The following is a 17,415-nucleotide window of genomic DNA, read 5'->3' as shown; positions in this document are numbered from 1 at the left end:
CTTCACTCCTACCTATTCGTTTCCATGGCTCTCTCAGCTTAAATCCCACTTTCTGCAGGAACCCTTTCCTGATCATTTCTGTTACTGGTACCTTCCCTTTTGAGATTACCTTTCATTGATTCTTTATGTAACTAACTCTTTACATGCTGTCTCCTTCATTAGAATGTGAGTTCCTTGGGAGCAAGGACTATTTTTCTTTCTTTGTATCCTTATCACTTACCACAGAGCCTGGTACCTAATGAGTGCTTAATAGAAGCTTTTATGATCGATCAGTGATGGATTGAATCGTTATAAATTGCTGTGACTGGTGGCAACCCTTTGGGAGATGTGCCTCTCTGAAGACAGGAGAGCTTGTCCTCAGATGAGAGACACATAGTTCATTACTGGGTCCATACTTTGAAGCCTTTTTAATTTGGAAGGACCTGCTAAAGCTTGGGCATTGGTGAGATAGCCTTCAAGAACCCAGAGTCTTAACTTTGATACAGTAAGATTTTGTGGAAGGACTTTTTTTTGGAAGACTAGGAAATATATAATTCAATTCAACAAACATCTAGCTGTTAAGCACATATTGCGTATGGTGCTTTGTGCTGGGTACTGAGGGAATTGCAAGACACAGTTCTTGCCCTGAAGAAGTTTATAATGTAATCTAGTGTGGGGGGAAAAGAGAAGGGAGTAAGCTAAATACAAAGAAACCAAATAATGTTATTGGAAATCAGGGTTGACTTAGCATCATATTGGATTTTTTGGCTTTGACCATATGGCAGAGACCATAGGTTTATTGACTCAGGGTTGATGAATTCACAATAGGCCACCTTTGCTATGAACCAGAGCCTATCTTGAAGGTGCTGTTACAATAACAGTTTTCTGGCTTATCTCTAGGTTAGTTCTGTGCACAAGAAGTGTGCAGAAGAGGTTATCTTCCACGTATGGGCTATGCTATAGTGCATCAAAAGACATGGGCTTCCTAGAAACTGAGGGCATGGGCTATCCTTCTTGGTTCATTGAACGAAGTGACTGTTGTGACATTGAAATCTTGTTTGTTTGCTCTTTGTTCCAGCTTCATCATTTCCTGAGGACTTCTCCATTCTAACCACTGTAAAAGCCAAAAAAGGCAACCAGGCCTTCCTGGTCTCCATTTATAATGAGCAGGGGATCCAACAGATTGGCCTGGAGATGGGCAGGTCTCCCGTCTTCCTCTATGAGGACCACATGGGGAAACCTGGACCAGAGGACTATCCACTCTTCAGGGGCATTAACTTATCAGATGGCAAGTAAGTGGAATTTTGGATAATCTTCTGGTTGCTTTTAAAAAGTTATAATCATTGGATCAGCTGATTCTACTCAGTAGCTGTCAGGGCATATTTAACACACATATGTGATAATAGCTCACATTTACATAGCACTTTATATTTACAAAGCACTTTCCTCAGAACAATATTATGAAGTAGGCGGGTGGTACAATTATTATTGCAGCCATTTTTATAGCTGAGATCCATAGTGGTTAAATGACTTGCCTGAAATCACAGAACTGTTACATGTCAGAGCCTAGATCTGAGCTCAAGTTTCCAAATTCCAAGTCCAACAGTAATTCCACCTTGCCATGCTATCACAGCAAAATGATCTATGCTCTTAAACTTAGCATATTTGATAATACTGAATTTTCTATAGATGTGACAGTGTAGTTCAGTGGAAATAGTATTGAGCTAGGAGGCAGGAGACCTGAATTAAAGTCTTCGTTCCATTATTAGATGGCCATGTGTAAAATGAGAGGGTTGGATTTGATATCTTTTAGTTCTCTTCCAGAATTCTAACATTTTATGATTCTCTAAATACATATCCCTGGGATGTGGCATTATAAGTTATATGGTTATATATATTTTGTATATATTATATTACATTGTATTATATTATATTATATTATATCATATCACATATATTACAAGTTATATAGATCAGATAAGTCATAGTATTCTTTTAATTTCCATAAAGAGGTAAAGCTAGGATGCCTTCTGGCCCAACCCATAACTTACCAGGAATCTCTTCTATACACATGGTGGCCATTTCCTACCTGAACTGTTCAGTCTAGTGTTCAGAGTAATATTGATGAAAATGAAATGGGTCATCTCGCTACTAGGAAGATGACACTAATTAACCTACCACCAAAAGGGCTTGTGACTTGATTTGTTTTTCTAGAAATGAAGATGGGATATTCTGAGCTATTCACACTCTCACTTGATCCCCTTTATTAACACTGAATATATTTGTGGGAAAGTGACTTCAGTTAGATTGTAGGATTATAGGATTATAGATTTTGAGCTTGAAGGGATCTTAAAGGTTATCTTATTCAACCTCAACAGAGGTTAAATGACCTTCCCATGATTCCATAGGTAGTAAAATAGCAGAGATGTAAACTGAGGTCCTCTGAACCTTATCAACTATACCATGCTCCAGGCTATACCTAGGGAAGAGAGTGGCCAGAATTTGGGTACAAGGCAGAAAGTCTTATGTAGACACTTATGACAGCTAGAGATAGATGTGCCCATTACTAAGTATTAATACTTAGTATAGTTCTTTATTCAGGCATCCTTTAGGCATTGATCAGTCTTCCTCCTCATTGCATAATGCATGAGGAATGCCAGCTTAAGTTTAATGAATCCATGGGTATTATTTTTTGCAGGTGGCACAGAATAGCTATTAGTGTTCAAAAGAAAAATGTGACTTTGGTATTGGACTGTAAAAAGAAGACAACCAAGTTCTTGGACCGGAGTGACCACCCCATCATTGATGTCAATGGGATCATTGTATTTGGCACCAGGATCCTGGATGAGGAAGTGTTTGAGGTAAGAGGCAAAGCTAAAGAAGAATTAAGTCAGTCACACCAGTGACCTCTTCTAGTCCAGTCAGTATTGACTTGTGGAGACCTGTCTTGAGGTTTGTCTCTTTGAGGAATGCCCTATCTGAGGAGACTGGATTGTGGTTTTGTATGATATATCTGCACAGTTACTGAGACTGTTGTAGTTCAGTTTTTCATGGGCTATAAATAAGATGTAGTGGGTTAGGTTATTTTAACATCAGGCATGGTGTTAATACCATAAGAAGAGAACATCCAGATTCCTTCCACATCAATTAGAGATGTTAAGTAGATCCTTTATGCTCAGTGTGAATATTACCAGCCTAAGCTCTTTCAGTTTGCTAAGAGTTACCTTGAACAATATTTCTCATCCACTCCCAGTGTAAAGACCTCTTTGTTATATGGACTCCCACGTGAAATGTTAGTTGTATTATTAGTATCCATTGACTGAGAAGGTAAACAATGATATAATGCTGCCATGAATTCATTAACATTTTGAAATGACTTTGTGTTTTATTAATCAGAACAATATTGACACATATATGAAAACTATAGTACATATGTACTCAAGAAATATCATTCATCTAGATTATAGGAAAACAGTTTTTTTTTTAAATGACAATGCTTGGTATGCCTGTAGTTTCACAGAACTCTCATAAGAGTTCTATGGCCACTTGGCCCTCAGGTTGTAAACCAGTGGGCAGTTTGTACTTTGTAGAACTTGTATGTGTGTGTCTCTTTTATATGTATTTGTATGTTGGGAGGAGGTCTAGACTTATGATTTCAATGAAGAAGAAGGTCTTCTAGTGTGAAGACTCCCTTCATTGATACAGTTTGGCAACTTTTGTGTTAATTAGAGTCTTAGAAAGTTGCTTGGTGACTTGTCCATGGACACACAGATAATATATGTTACCTAGAGATAACATTTGCATCCAGGTCTCTTGGCTTCGAGGCTGGACCCTCTTTCCACTATGCCATGATGTCTCTGCACAGAGCATCAATCTAAAGCATTAATGCTATAAAATGTACTACCTTTTCATTGCCATTGTGGGTCTGTAGTTTCCTATCAGAAGGGCATCACTTTGGCAAGATTGTCTGGAATCCCACGTAGAGTCAACAGTGGATTTGCTTATTTTTTGAAGAAGCCGGGCGCGTTCTGCAATCAAAAGAGTCACACCATATAGAAATCTGAAAGATCACCGGTTATAAGCAGGGATTGTTATTATTGTAAAAAAAAAAAAAGCAGCGGTGGGTTGCAGACTTTATCCTATTCCATCCTGTATATCAAGGATGAAAGGAAGATGAGTCCACTAAGCAGGAATGCTCCAGTTTGACACAAAGGATGCAGACTGGTTTTTCTTTTGACATCCTGGATTGCCAGACTGAGATCACACTGGAAACCCTCTCTTAATAAGCACGGGATGGAACAGCTGCCAAGCCAGGCCAGGCAGACTGCTAATCATTTAACCACTGCTCCTGGATGATCGAGTGTCTGAGATGGGGTTACCAGCAATCCAAGCATCCTCAGCAGTGAGTCATATCCCATTCGACTGGAACTGGGTTTGCTGTGGTTTTGTTGCTTCTTTGTGAATGGATACTGGTGATCTGATCTGCAAAGGCTACACTTAGCTGCCCACTGTGCAGGAGGAAAAGTACGTGTGCACATTCCGTTTCTATTTAATCGGTAACAATATCCATCTCCTTGTGGAGAATGTAGCTGAATCAGCCAGAGGACATTAGGCATGCAAGTAGAACTCAATTTCAGGTATTCTCATGCTCAGCTAAAGCAATTTCTTCTTGTTTTCCATGTTCTTAAAATAGCTAATCTAGCAGTCTTCCAGGCAGGTTTCAGTTGTTTCTCCCCTTACACCTCAAATGTGGTCAGACTTGAAACCTATTTGAAGCAACTGTGGCCAGCAAGACAAATCTCTTCAAGTGGAAATATTGGTGTGTGAAGCGTTAGGTGGTGGTTTGGGAGGCAGCTTTCCATGGGGGATGGTGGGTGAGCTGGTTGAATCAGAGGAATGTCTATGGTTTTGGCCCCTGCTTGTTGTACCTCATCTGCTAGGGGAGATATTCTCAGAAAACATTCTGCCGTGGGGGGTGGGGCAGGTGTTCTCAGATCCTGCAGGCGCAACACAGTTGTGCACGTTGCTGGGGCACACCCATTGCACACGCTTCTGAAAATATTGGCCCCACTGCCATAGTGACAGATGTTAGCCAGTGTGGGCATGCTGTTGTCGAAATGGAGGTTGGGTAGGTTACAGAATCCCAGCCTAAGTCTTGGAATGCTGAACTACCTGGGATTTGGACTAGATAAAGGAGCTTTGTGAAGAAGCTTTGGCATGACCAATAACCTGCTTATTCATAGTACCTATGTTGGTGATTACAGCAAAAAGTCATATCTTAAGGTAGGAGAAATACTTGGGAAAGTCAGGTAATTTATTATTATGAAATCAAACTTGAAAAGCTAGATTACTTTTCTGATTTCCTAATGGTTATAGAGAAACCATTTTTGAGTATGTACAACCGACAAATTAGGATGACCATACCACTAAGTTGAATTCAATGAAGGCTTTAAAAAGCAATGATGTATTCATCTTATCAGTCATCTTCCTTCTGTCATTTCCCACCAAAGCAAAGTTTCTTGTGAATATCATTCTAAAATTAGGAGGAATTTTAAAAAGCAGCTCGTGAAAACTTTTTTTATTCCTGGTGTTTGGGAGAAAAAGGCCAGGAGTCTGTTTAAAGTGAGGTATTCACAGTAAACTGTTATTTCTAGGTGCAGACTCCAGGGTGACTAAGAACAGAGTAGCGCTCATTGCTGCGGTTGAACCTGGAAAGAGCAATTTTTGTAAACCACAAGTTCTTAACGGCATGTTTGAGGTGTTTTCTCTAGTGATGAAGTTTGCTGGCTGTTAGAATTCAGAATTGGAAAATTGGAACCTTCTTCTTAATGAAGAGAGGGGGAATGTGATGAAGCCGTTAACTGCCTTATATGATCTTTTCAGGAAAAAAAAATGCTGAAGATGAGTGAATTGGTTTCCTAGAGCTTTCCCCAGTCCCAGGCTTCCTCAAATAAGACTGGATTCTGTTTTTTAACTTTAAGAGAATCAGCTGTCTAGCCACCAGTGGGTTCAAACTTCTTCTCTTGCATCAGGTTAGATGTTGATTAGTCAGAGATACAGTGTTGCACAGTGGATAGCGCAATGGAGTTGAAATCAGAAAGACCTGGGTTCAAATCCTGCCTCATGCACTAGCTTGACTGACTTTGGTCAGGTCATTTAACTTTTCTAGGCCTTAGTTTTCTTATGTATAAAATGGGAAGATTGGATTTGATAGCCTCTGAGGGTCCTTTCAGCTTTAACTCTATGACTTTGTGATTCTAGAGGGGCATTGGATTAAATGACTTCTGAGCTTCTTCCCATATCTGTACTTCAAAACTAGATCTTTAAGGGAAGATTCTAAAAGCGAAAGGTTGGCAAAATCTCAAAGTATTTCTTTAGCCACTACATATTTCTCATAGAAGAATGGCTTCTCCTCATTAAAATTCAATTAGCTTCTGGGCTATGTGCAACTTTCAGTGAGGGGTAAGAGACTCTAGGCACATTTGATAGTAGGCCAAATCTTTGGCCTGTCACATACAGGCTGTGTTTTGCAACAATGTTGTCTTCTAATGGGAATTACAAAATGCTGGAAAGTTTGGGAAAGTGTCTCTTGACCCTTGGTACATATGGCCCCACAGAAGTACCTTTGGTATACCAGTAGGGGGAAAACCTCTCCTGGATAAAGATAAATATTTTTTCCCTGTATTACCTGAGTCCCCCCCACCCAGGCAACCTGACTCTATGACTTCAGTGATACCAGATTTTGTGCCTCCACATATAGATACAAAGAGTGGGTAGGTATAAGGCAGATTTCAATCAGTCAATCAATCAAAAATTTATTAAATGCTGATTATGTGCCAGTCATTGTGCTAAGCACTGGTGATACAAAAAGAGACAAAAGACAGTCCCTGCCCTCAAGGAGCTTACAATCTAATTGGGGAGACAACATACAAACAGATATATACAAAACAAGCTATATACAGGATGAATAGGAAATAATTAACTGAGGAAAAGTCCTAGGATTCAGAGGGGGTTGGGGAAGACTTATTTTTTAAAAGTTTTTTAATTCCTTTTTTTATTTTAAAGCAATTGGGGTTAAGTGACTTGCCCAGGGTCACACAGCTAGTAAGTGTCAAGTGTTTGGTCTGAGGTCAGATTTGAACTCAGGTCCTCCTGACTCCAAGGCCAGTGCTCTATTCACAGGAAGACTTCTTGTAGAAGGTGAGAGAATTTAGTTGGGACTTAAAGGAAGCTAAGGATGTCAGTACTCAGAGTAGAGGAAGGAGAGCATTCCAAGCATGGGGGAGTTATCGGAGAAAACGCCCAGAACCAAGAGATAGAGTGTCTTGTTCATGGAATAGGCAGGAGGCAAAAGGCACTGGATAGAAAAGTATATGTTAGGGAGTAAGGTGTAAGAAGACTGGAAGGGTAGGAAGGGTTAGGTTATGAAGGGCTCTGAATGTCAAACAGAGCGCTTTGTATTTGTTCCTGGTAGCAATAGGAAGCAAGTGGAATTTACTGAGTATGTGGGGGTAGGAGGTGAGAAGAGAAAGTTAGGGATGATATGACCAGACCTGTACTTTAGGAAAATCACTTAGTGGCTAAATGGAAGGTGGATTGAAGTGAACAAGGAAGCCTTTGACACAACCAGCCTCATCGTCATTGTCCTCCCCTTTATTAGGATCTTGTTTGCCCTGTGCTCCAAGGGCCTCAGGGATGGGGAACCTGCAGCCTCGAGGCCACATATGACCTTCTAGGTCCTTTGGGCAAGGCTTTTTGACTGAGTCCAAGATTTACAGAACAAATCCTTTTATTAAGGGGGTTTTGTTCTGTGGAGTTTGGATTCAGTCAAAGGGCCACACTTGAGGACCTAGAGGGCTACATGGGACCTCGAGGCTGCAGGTTCCCCACCCCTGCTTCCTTCATGTCGCCTTCCTGCAGGGTTTTGTTCTCTGTTCTGTGTTTCAGTTGAAGAAGATTTAATTGTAAAAATTCCCATTAAGGTGTTAGTTCATAAGACTTAACAAGTTAACCATTTCAGAAGTATTCATATTTTGACAGGGGAATTATAAAAGTTAAAAAATAATAAGAAAGGAAGAAAGCCCAACCTTTCATGATTCAAAAGAATGATTCTGTAATGACAGAATTTTGAGCATCTGGACAGGCTGATGGAGAAAATTAGGGTCTGGGGGTGTTTCTGCCATTTTTAAGTCACATCCTATAGGAGCTAGAATACTGACCTCATTTTGTGCACCAATCACACTGGCTTTGCCTCCTTCAGCTGGCTGCTCTGTCATTCATTCATTTTGTCAGCATATGCCTACTGCCAACATGTAGACACTTGGAGCACTCTGCTGGTTGTGGGAAGAGACACAGTCCCTGCTCTCAAAGAGCTTACAACCCAGTAGAATAATAAGATAATGATGATAGCAATAATAGTAGCTAACGCGTATATTGCATTTTGGGTTTACAAAGCACTTTATACATTATTTCACCACTCCCCACAACAAACTTTTAAAGTAGATGCCAATATTATTATCCCCATTTTATAGGTAAATAAATTGAACTTAAGAAAAGTTAAAGGACTTGCCGAGGGCCACACAGTCAGTATTTCAGGTTTTCCAGCCCTCTACCCACAATGCCACTTAGCTGCCTGTAATACATAATATATAGTATTATATGGTAATTTCATTAGGGAGGTGCAGTAAAAAGTGCTGACAGTGTCTGAGAGGGAAGGGCATTACCAATCTAGAGGAAGCTTGGCAGCGGTGGAAGGTCCTAAATACTAAGCAAAGCATGAATCACCTTAGTTTTCCTTCAAAAGGATCCTTCCATTTAAACTGCATATATCTTGTATTATATACAAATATTATTAGTAATTGTATTGCAATCAATTATTTACATGTCTGTCCCAGAGAGAATGTAAACTCCATGAGTTGGAGAGAGGCTAGGGAAAGGAAGAAAATTCGGAACTGAAAATAAAATAAAATTTAATTAAAAGAAAAATGTATATAAACATTTTTTTTCATTTTTTTCTTTAAATTCAATTTTATTTAAAATGAACAGGGCCACATATGTGTTATATACACACATATACATATATGTGTATACCTTTGTGTATATGGAGCATTGTGTGTGTGAGTGGTTTGCCTTTTCATTCTCCAGCTGATTTTACATTTGAGGAAACAGGCAAAAAGGGTTAAATGACTTGCCCAGAGTCACTAGTAAGAGTCTGAGACCAGATTTGAACTTAGGAAGATGAGTCTTCCTGACTCTAGGCCTGCCCTTCCATCCATTGTATTACCTAGCTACGCATAATAGGTACATAGTAAGTGCCTAATAAATGCTTATTGGAATGGCTGACTGATCTCATAGTCTAATGTGGGGTCCATTTGAGTTTATCTTCCACTGGACAATAATCACTACACATGGAATAGAATGTCAGTGCACCACACATACACACACACACACACACACACACACACACACACACATACATTAAATAAATGGAGCTTGGAATTGGTTATTCCATTGCTCTACTTTGTTTCTCTGATATGATTTCTCATTTGGCTTCCTTCAGTCCCAGCTAATATCCTGCCTTCCACAAGAAACCCTTCCTTATGTCCTGTAATTCTAGGGCTATCTCTCTTTGATTATCTGCAATTTATCCTGTATCTAGCTTGTTTGTATGTAGTTATTTACCTGTAGTCTTCCCCACAAGAGCAGAGGCTGTCTTTTGCTTAGCACTTAGCACAGTGCCTGACACAGAACAGGCATTTAATAAATATTTTTTGACTGACTTCCTTATGTCCTGTAATTCTAGGGCTATCTCTCTTTGATTATCTGCAATTTATCCTGTATCTAGCTTGTTTGTATGTAGTTATTTACCTGTAGTCTTCCCCACAAGAGCAGAGGCTGTCTTTTGCTTAGCACTTAGCACAGTGCCTGACACAGAACAGGCATTTAATAAATATTTTTTGACTGACTGATCATTTTTTTAAACTTTTTTTTGACTGATCATTTTACACATGGTCCAGCTGACAAGTGACTTTACTTGGGATGAAGCATCAAACTTGGCTTACTTCCTTTTGAAGACTGGAATGTGTTCCACTGAGGGATGTACTTAAGCAGTGGTATCAAACTCAAAATAGAAATGGGACCACTTAACTATATACATAAGGATCCCTGTGGGTACATATTGACTTAGAAAACCACATTTTAACATTATTTATGTTCTGTTGTATTTTTATTTAGTTTGTAAAATATCTATCAATTACATTTTAATCTTGTTTGGCAGAACTCGAGAGTATTATAGGCCACGAGTTTGATACTTCTATTCTGAAGAATATGTGTATGTCTAATTTAGTACATTTACATGATAAGTTATACCCTCTTTGTATACATTGTACATTCAATTCAGAATTTTTATCAAATTCTGGTGGTAATAGATTCTCCAGTTGTAGGTTTGAGGTGTGTGTTATGGGGCAGGAGTATCAAACTTGCTACCCACAAAGCATCAATGATGGTAGAACCAGATTAAAATGTAATTGGGAAATGTCTAACAAAATAAATAAAATACAATACAACATAATTTTTTCTAATTTGCGGTCTCCTTTTAAGTCAATATGTGGCCCCTAGAGATATGTTCCTATTTGACTTTGACACAACCAGAGTATGTACCTATCCTTGGCCTAACACTAGTCTCAGGAACAGCTCTTGAGTCCCTATTGGGACAGACGAATGCTAATGGGGTCCAGTGCAGGGAAAATATTGATTCCATCAAAAAGTTAGACATGGGGCCTTTGGGGGCCTTCTGTTTTTGGAAATACTGAGTTGGTTGCCTAGACAAGATATAGTGTCCTGGCATATTATAGGAAAGAGGGGGAAAAGAAACACCCCAAATTAGGTGGTTATTTCCCCATCCCCACCAGCAAAGATGAGATATGACTGGGGACTGGTGACTGACTATTCAGAGCTGTATTTCAGTGTCACCATCACTAGTAGACTGAAGCTCTAGCTCATGCAGTTGCCTATTTTCATTGATAACTAACCACTGGGTGATAGGTAGAATTAGAAAACTTATCCTCATATAGAACCAGGTTCTTTTGTTATCTGTGTGAAAAAAATTTGAGAAGTGCTGAGAAGTATTCCACCCATTATCTCCCCAAATAATTCCATCACTAGAGAGTCATTCCTTTGGATCCTGAAGGCTTCAGAAACCTCTGGACAAGATAATACCTGAAGCTACTGTCATGGGTGCATTTATCAGATATTTTTCCGGCCCAGCTGGGAGCGTATTCCATAGAAAAGGCATCCAGGAGAGAGCAGGTACTAGAGAGAAGAGAGGGACATAAAAAGGAGGAGCTTGGGGGATACCAAAAAGGGCCTTTCTTCTATTTTAATTTTTATGAGGGCCACCTCTGCCCCCCAAGTATCCGTCTCAGCTCTGGTTAAAGTAGGAACCAATCTATTTTCATGATTGATAGGTATGTGAGGTTGGGCCTCCATTTGTCTCTCAAGTGTTTAGTTAGTGCCATGGCCTAATCTTTTATGGGGAAATAGGATCATACACACACACACACACACACACACACCACACACACACCACACACACGCACACACACACATACACACACGTGTATGTATGTATAAACATATATGTATATATGTATAGACATATACACATATGTGTATGCATATATCTTACACATATCAATGTATGTGTGTGTATGTGATTCTTTCACCCCTGTGCTTTTACCATTATATTCTATTCTTGGTCATTATATACCATACCATTTGTTTTCCAAACATAGTGCCACCCTGCCTGTATTTATGTGTATGACTGTATCTGTATCCTCTCTGTCTCTGTATGTCTATCTGTAATTGTAACAGTATCTGTATCAGTATCTCTATCTGTAGATATATCTGTATCTATCTGTATCAACCATCTATCTATATCTGTGTCATCTATATCCATACCTGTATTTGCATCCATACCCATATTCATATCTATATTCATATCCATATGGTGAGAGGACCAAGTCTATACAGAGTAGAAGTATCTCTCCAAGGCACATAGAACCCTCTATCCTTTCTCTGATGCAAAGGACTCTTGGATCAAGAAAATCCAAGACACTCTTACTAGTGAAGCTAAGACCAGGCCACCTGAAAGCCTTCCCATGAGACCCCAAACTACCCATTAAATGGCAGAACTGGGTAGGGAGAATTAAGACCCTGATTTGGCTTGCTTATTGAATTCTCATTGGAGCATAAGGTCATGACTTCTCAGGGCTAGCATAGGATTCAACACATTTAGTTCAATTCTATAAATATTTACTAAAAGTCTACTACATAGAGAGGCCTGTGGTAGGCAGCCCCAGACCTTATGGATCTCATAATCTGCTGCTATAATACAAAATGATATGTAAGTACAGGAAAGGGGACAAGCAAAGTGAGACTGTTTGTGAGATCTGAAGAATGAAAAGTCATTACCAATATGGAGGGCAGGGGAAGGTTCACAGAATAGATATTGTGTTATTTGGACTTTAACATGTAGACTCCACAGGAGGGAGAGATGGGGGTGGATTATTCCAGGTATAGTAAACATTGAGCCAAGTCATGGAGGTACAGAGGAAAATGTAGAGCATTTAGGGGTGGGGAGTGGGGGAGGAGGTTGTCCACTTTGGCTAGAATTTGGAATAGTGTGAGATAAAACTGGAAAGGTTAAGAGGTGCCAGATTGTGGAGGTTTTGAATAGTGGGAAGAGGAATTTGAACTTTCTTCAACAGATAATAGGGAACCACTGAATAATTCTGAGCAGAGAAGTGACAGCCTATTGAGGAAGGATTGCAGAGGGGGAGAGGAGCTATTAGAAGCCTATTGGAAAAGCCTAGGTGAATGGTAATGAGGACCTGTACTTGAAGCCCAACCAATAAACATTTGTTAAGCACCTACTATATGCTAGGCATGCTAAGAGCAGGGCATACAAAAAGAGGCAAAAGACAATCCCTACCCTCAAGGAGCTTACAATCTAATGGAGGAGCTTATAAGACTTGATAACTAGAGGTATATGAAAGGTAAAAGAAGCATAAAAAAGAAGAAAAAAAGAAAAAAGAAAGTCTTAAATCCAGGAATGTGAGTGAATAATCTAGCTTGGTGGTGCCATTGACAGAAATGGCAAAGTTGAAAGGAGAGGCAGACTTACATTGGATATGTTGGGTTTGAGGTGCTGATGTGACAGCTGGGCAAAGATATCTGTCAGGTAGCTGGAGCTGCAGGTCTAGAGGAGATTATTATGTGGAAAATACTAAGCCTGTATAAGTAGATGCTGTAAGTTGACAGCAATGACTTTCTCAGCTGACCTTCCAAAAACGCAGAAGGAACTGATGCTGGGCTTCCCAATGACTTCTCCACAGTTCCTCTGGATTATCCAGCAACGTAAGGTGAAGTTTTCCCTTCCTATCTTGCCAAGTAAAATATAGAATGTAGCTGTGGTTGTCCCGAGTGTGTTTGCCTCACCTGGGTATTTGAAAGAGAAGGGGCAGTTTGGTACAGTGGAAAGAACACTGGATTTGGAACCCTAAAATGACTTCTAAGCTTGCCTCTGCTGCTTAGTACTTGTGTGATCTTGGTTGGATGAGATGCTTCACTCCTCTGGGCCTCAGTTTCCCTATATATAGAAGGAAGGTGAGGTTTGAAGTAAGGATCTCTAAAGTTCCTTTCAGCTTTTAAACAGAAGCTCCTTATTAGACTATAAGCTCGTGGATGATAGGAATTCATTATATTTGGATTCCCAGCATTTAGCACAGTGGCTCACACATAGCAGGTGCTTAATTAAATACTGATTGACTGATTGATTATTCTATGTAGGAACACATGTAAAATAGTTTATTTCTGAATGACTGTAGTTGAGGCCAGAAGGTGGCCCATTAGAGGCCAAGGTCAGAGAGATGGATACCAAGGCAAGACATGGCTCCCTGCCATTGATGTAGGAGGGAGCAAAGAGTTACCTATTTGGTTTGCTCTTTTATGAGGGTAGGGAAGAATGGGAGGAGAAATCAAGACATGGGCCATAGAGGGGGTACAGTTTGAGTGAGGTGGAGCTAGTAAGTTTCTGCACCAGGAGCCAAATCTGCTTTTAAGCTGTTGAATGTTTCAAGGAGTAACAAGACCAAATAAATGATAAACTGAGGTTTTCTCAGCACAAGTCCAGCATCCTGCAGGAAATATAATGGTATCCAACTGAAATAACGGTTCACTCTTATATCTTTGCTCATTTTAAACATTTGAAAAAATGAAGTGGCTGTGGTAATCCCAGCTTCCCTTTTTCCACTGGCCTAACTTTTCCATTGACATATTCTTTCCTGGAATTTCCCTTCCCCAAGATGGGATTTGAAGAGGGGAGTAAATTGCTGAAGAAGCAATTTCTGGCTAATCCACTCTGATGAACTTGAATTTTATTTCATCCGTGAAGTCCTTTCGGAACAGAAGTGGGCTTGTTCCAAGATACTTTGAAACTGTTGTCTAAAGAGAGTTAGTGGGGTGTGTGTGTGTATGTGTTGTGTGTGTGTGTGTGTGTGTGTTATTATGGAAAAAACACTGGATTTGGGCTCCCCTGGGTTCAAATCCTAGCTCTGATACTTATACCCTATGTAGCCTCAGGTAGGTACTTTAACCTTTCTGAGCCTCAGTTTCCTTATCTGTCAATTTTTATATCTTAGGATACGGAAACCCAGAGAAATGAAATCTCTCACCCAATAAGTGACAGAGCCAATATTAGCATCCAAATGTTTCCAAATCCAATGTCTTTCCATTATGCTATATTACCTCTTCTATTCCAGTTACCCAGATGAAGTCTGTAGACTTGGGAACTAGATGATATTTAAGATTATTACCTACTTTAAATTCAATGGCTAAATATACAAATGTTATTTTATTTTAGTATAGTATAGTATGTTGTATTATATTATAACATAAATATATATATATATATATATATATATATATATATATATATATATATATATATATATATATCTGAGGCATATTGAGACAGTTAAGTGGCACAGTGAATAAAGCACTGGGCATGAATTCAGAAAGACTTGAGTTCACATCCTGCCTTAGATATTTACTAGCTATGCAACCCTGGGCAAGTCACTTAATGTTTCTCAGCAAAATTTCCTCATGTGTAAAATGAGGAGGTTGAACTCCATGACCTTTAAGGTCTCTTCAAGTTCTAAGTGTATAATCTTATAACATGTGCATTTATAAACCATATACAAATATGAGTATTTATATATACATATATACACCCCCACTCATATACATACGTATATGTGTGCATATATATATATATATATATATGCATGTGTTTGTGTGTATATATTTCTTTATGTATCTGTATATACCATACACACACACACACCCACACACCACACAGACAGACAGACACACACACACACACACACTCCTGCCCTACAGTATGGGAATGGAGATTGCTTGGGGAAGGGAATTACATTTCTGTATGAGGAAAAAAGAAAAAAAAACCTTTTAATTGAGCATTTGTTTACTACGCTTTTGTCAACTTCCATAACGTGCTGTACATTTGACTGACCTAAATTTCTCTGTCAATATGAACCACAGACACATGCAGTACTCTTTTCACGATGTTGGAAAACTGCTGAAAGGAGCTAATGAATTTATAGGGCTGGCAGCCTGGGCCGCTCACTCTGCCAATTCTGATTTCACCTCCTTTGCTGCTGAGCCTTTAGGAGCAAGCACAAGGAGACCACATTGCAGCCTCACGTCTATAATATGGCACAGGGCGATGGAAAATGAAACACATGAAGCCAACACCTCTCTTGACTCTTTTATTAAAGATGTCTCCACGCCCCTTAAATCTCCTATGAATTTATGGCTTTAATAGGGAATTTTTTTCCTTTCCTGGATCCATGGTTTTTTTTTTTTTTAAGGCAGCCTTGCTGGTGGGACCGGCATATTTGGAACATAAGGAGGGGTTTGCTTGGGGTTCAGTTCCCCTGGAATCATGGCCCTGTCTCGAATGTCTGCCACCATGTTAGAGTCTGCTGCTGGAAGATTAATGGTGAGGTTTGCTGCCCTGTTCCAAGCGGTGCTATCCATCTACACAAAACCAAAACAGAAGATATTGGCTTGGCTTTAATGTTCAGGATCACCTTACTGCCCTGTTTCTCAGGGAAAAGAACTCAAGTTGTCAGCAAAAAGTACCCTTCCTTGCCAGAAGCACTGGGAAGACCTTTGCAGACTGTTTGGGCAGAGTTAGGACCCATTCCTCTGAGGCTGGAAGCAGAGGCAATGTGACATATTGGAAAGAATGCTGAATTTGGCATCAAAGAGCCTAACTTTGATTCCTGACCATGCCACTGCCAGTATGGCCACAGGGAAATCACTTAATTTATCTAGGCTTTGGTTTCCTCATCTATAAAATGAATAGGTGAGGCTGGATGACCTCTAAAGTTAATCACAGAACAAATATTTATTAAGTACCCACTACTGTATGTCAGACATTGTGCTAGATGTTGGGGATATGGAGAAAAATGAGGAAAAAGAACCTGGACTCAAGAAGACTGTTTAACTAAGAAAGCATGAGAGAGAGAGAGAGAGAGAGAGAGAGAGAGAGAGAGAGAGAGAGAGAGTGTGTGTGTGTATGTGTGTGTGTGTGTGTGTGTGTGTGTATGGAGAGAGAGAGAGAGAGAGAGAGAGAGAGAGAGAGAGAGAGAGAGAGAGAGAGAGAGAGAAGAGAGAGAGAGAGACAGAGGGACAACAAATTTTTTGGGGAAGGCATTAACATCTGGGGTGATAAGGAAAAGCCGAATTAGAAGGTGGTACTTAAGCAGAGCTGTGAAGGAAACTAGGGATTCTGGGAGACAGAGGTGAAGGTAAAGGGCATCCTAGGCATAGGGTACATCCAGTGTGTGCTGTATATAAAGAAGAATAAAATGGCCAATTTGGCAAAACTGCAATGAGCATGGAAGGGAATAATGTATAATCATCCTGGAAAGGCAGGTTGGTGTCCAGTTGTAAAAAGCTTGAATTGCCAGGCAGAAGGCTTTATATTTGATATTAAAGATAAGAGGGAAGATCATGGACTTTGTTGGGGGATGTGGTTAGATTTGTACCTTAGGACAATTGCTTTGATGGCTAAGCAAAGGGTAGATTGCAGTGGTCTCTTTTTAGCTCCCAAACTGTGGCACTTTGGGAATATTCGGAATCTCTGGTTTGTGGGATAGGACACTAAAGTTTCCTATGGGAAGAAGGCAAATGGCTCAGCATGAATTATCGCACCAAGCAGAAAAAGGAGAATTTTGAAAATGTTTGTATGGATGGGGCTGTCCTCTTGGCCATTTCTTGCTATAGTTCCTGAAGCTTTTTGTGGTTTTATCCAAATGCTCTTTGTCAGAATAACAAGGGCATTCTCCT

General features: G+C 39.8%; 1 protein-coding gene across 2 annotated transcripts in view; it reads left to right on the top strand.

Moving 5' to 3' along the window:
* The window catches only part of COL5A1 (collagen type V alpha 1 chain), a 302,291-nt gene that overhangs the window by 88,931 nt on the left and 195,945 nt on the right, over positions 1-17,415 (top strand). For both annotated transcript variants that reach the window (XM_020981919.2, XM_020981918.2), the window contains exons 3-4: positions 1,058-1,271; positions 2,678-2,840. In XM_020981919.2, the coding sequence (XP_020837578.1) occupies positions 1,058-1,271; positions 2,678-2,840 (377 nt within the window). The remainder of the gene's footprint in view (positions 1-1,057; positions 1,272-2,677; positions 2,841-17,415) is intronic.

Source organism: Phascolarctos cinereus, unplaced genomic scaffold (genome assembly GCF_003287225.1).
Source record: "Phascolarctos cinereus isolate Bilbo 61053 unplaced genomic scaffold, phaCin_HiC Scaffold_2;HRSCAF=192, whole genome shotgun sequence".
NCBI lineage: Eukaryota > Metazoa > Chordata > Mammalia > Diprotodontia > Phascolarctidae > Phascolarctos > Phascolarctos cinereus.
Note: the sequence above shows the minus strand (reverse complement) of the source record. Positions and strands in the feature narration are given on the sequence as shown.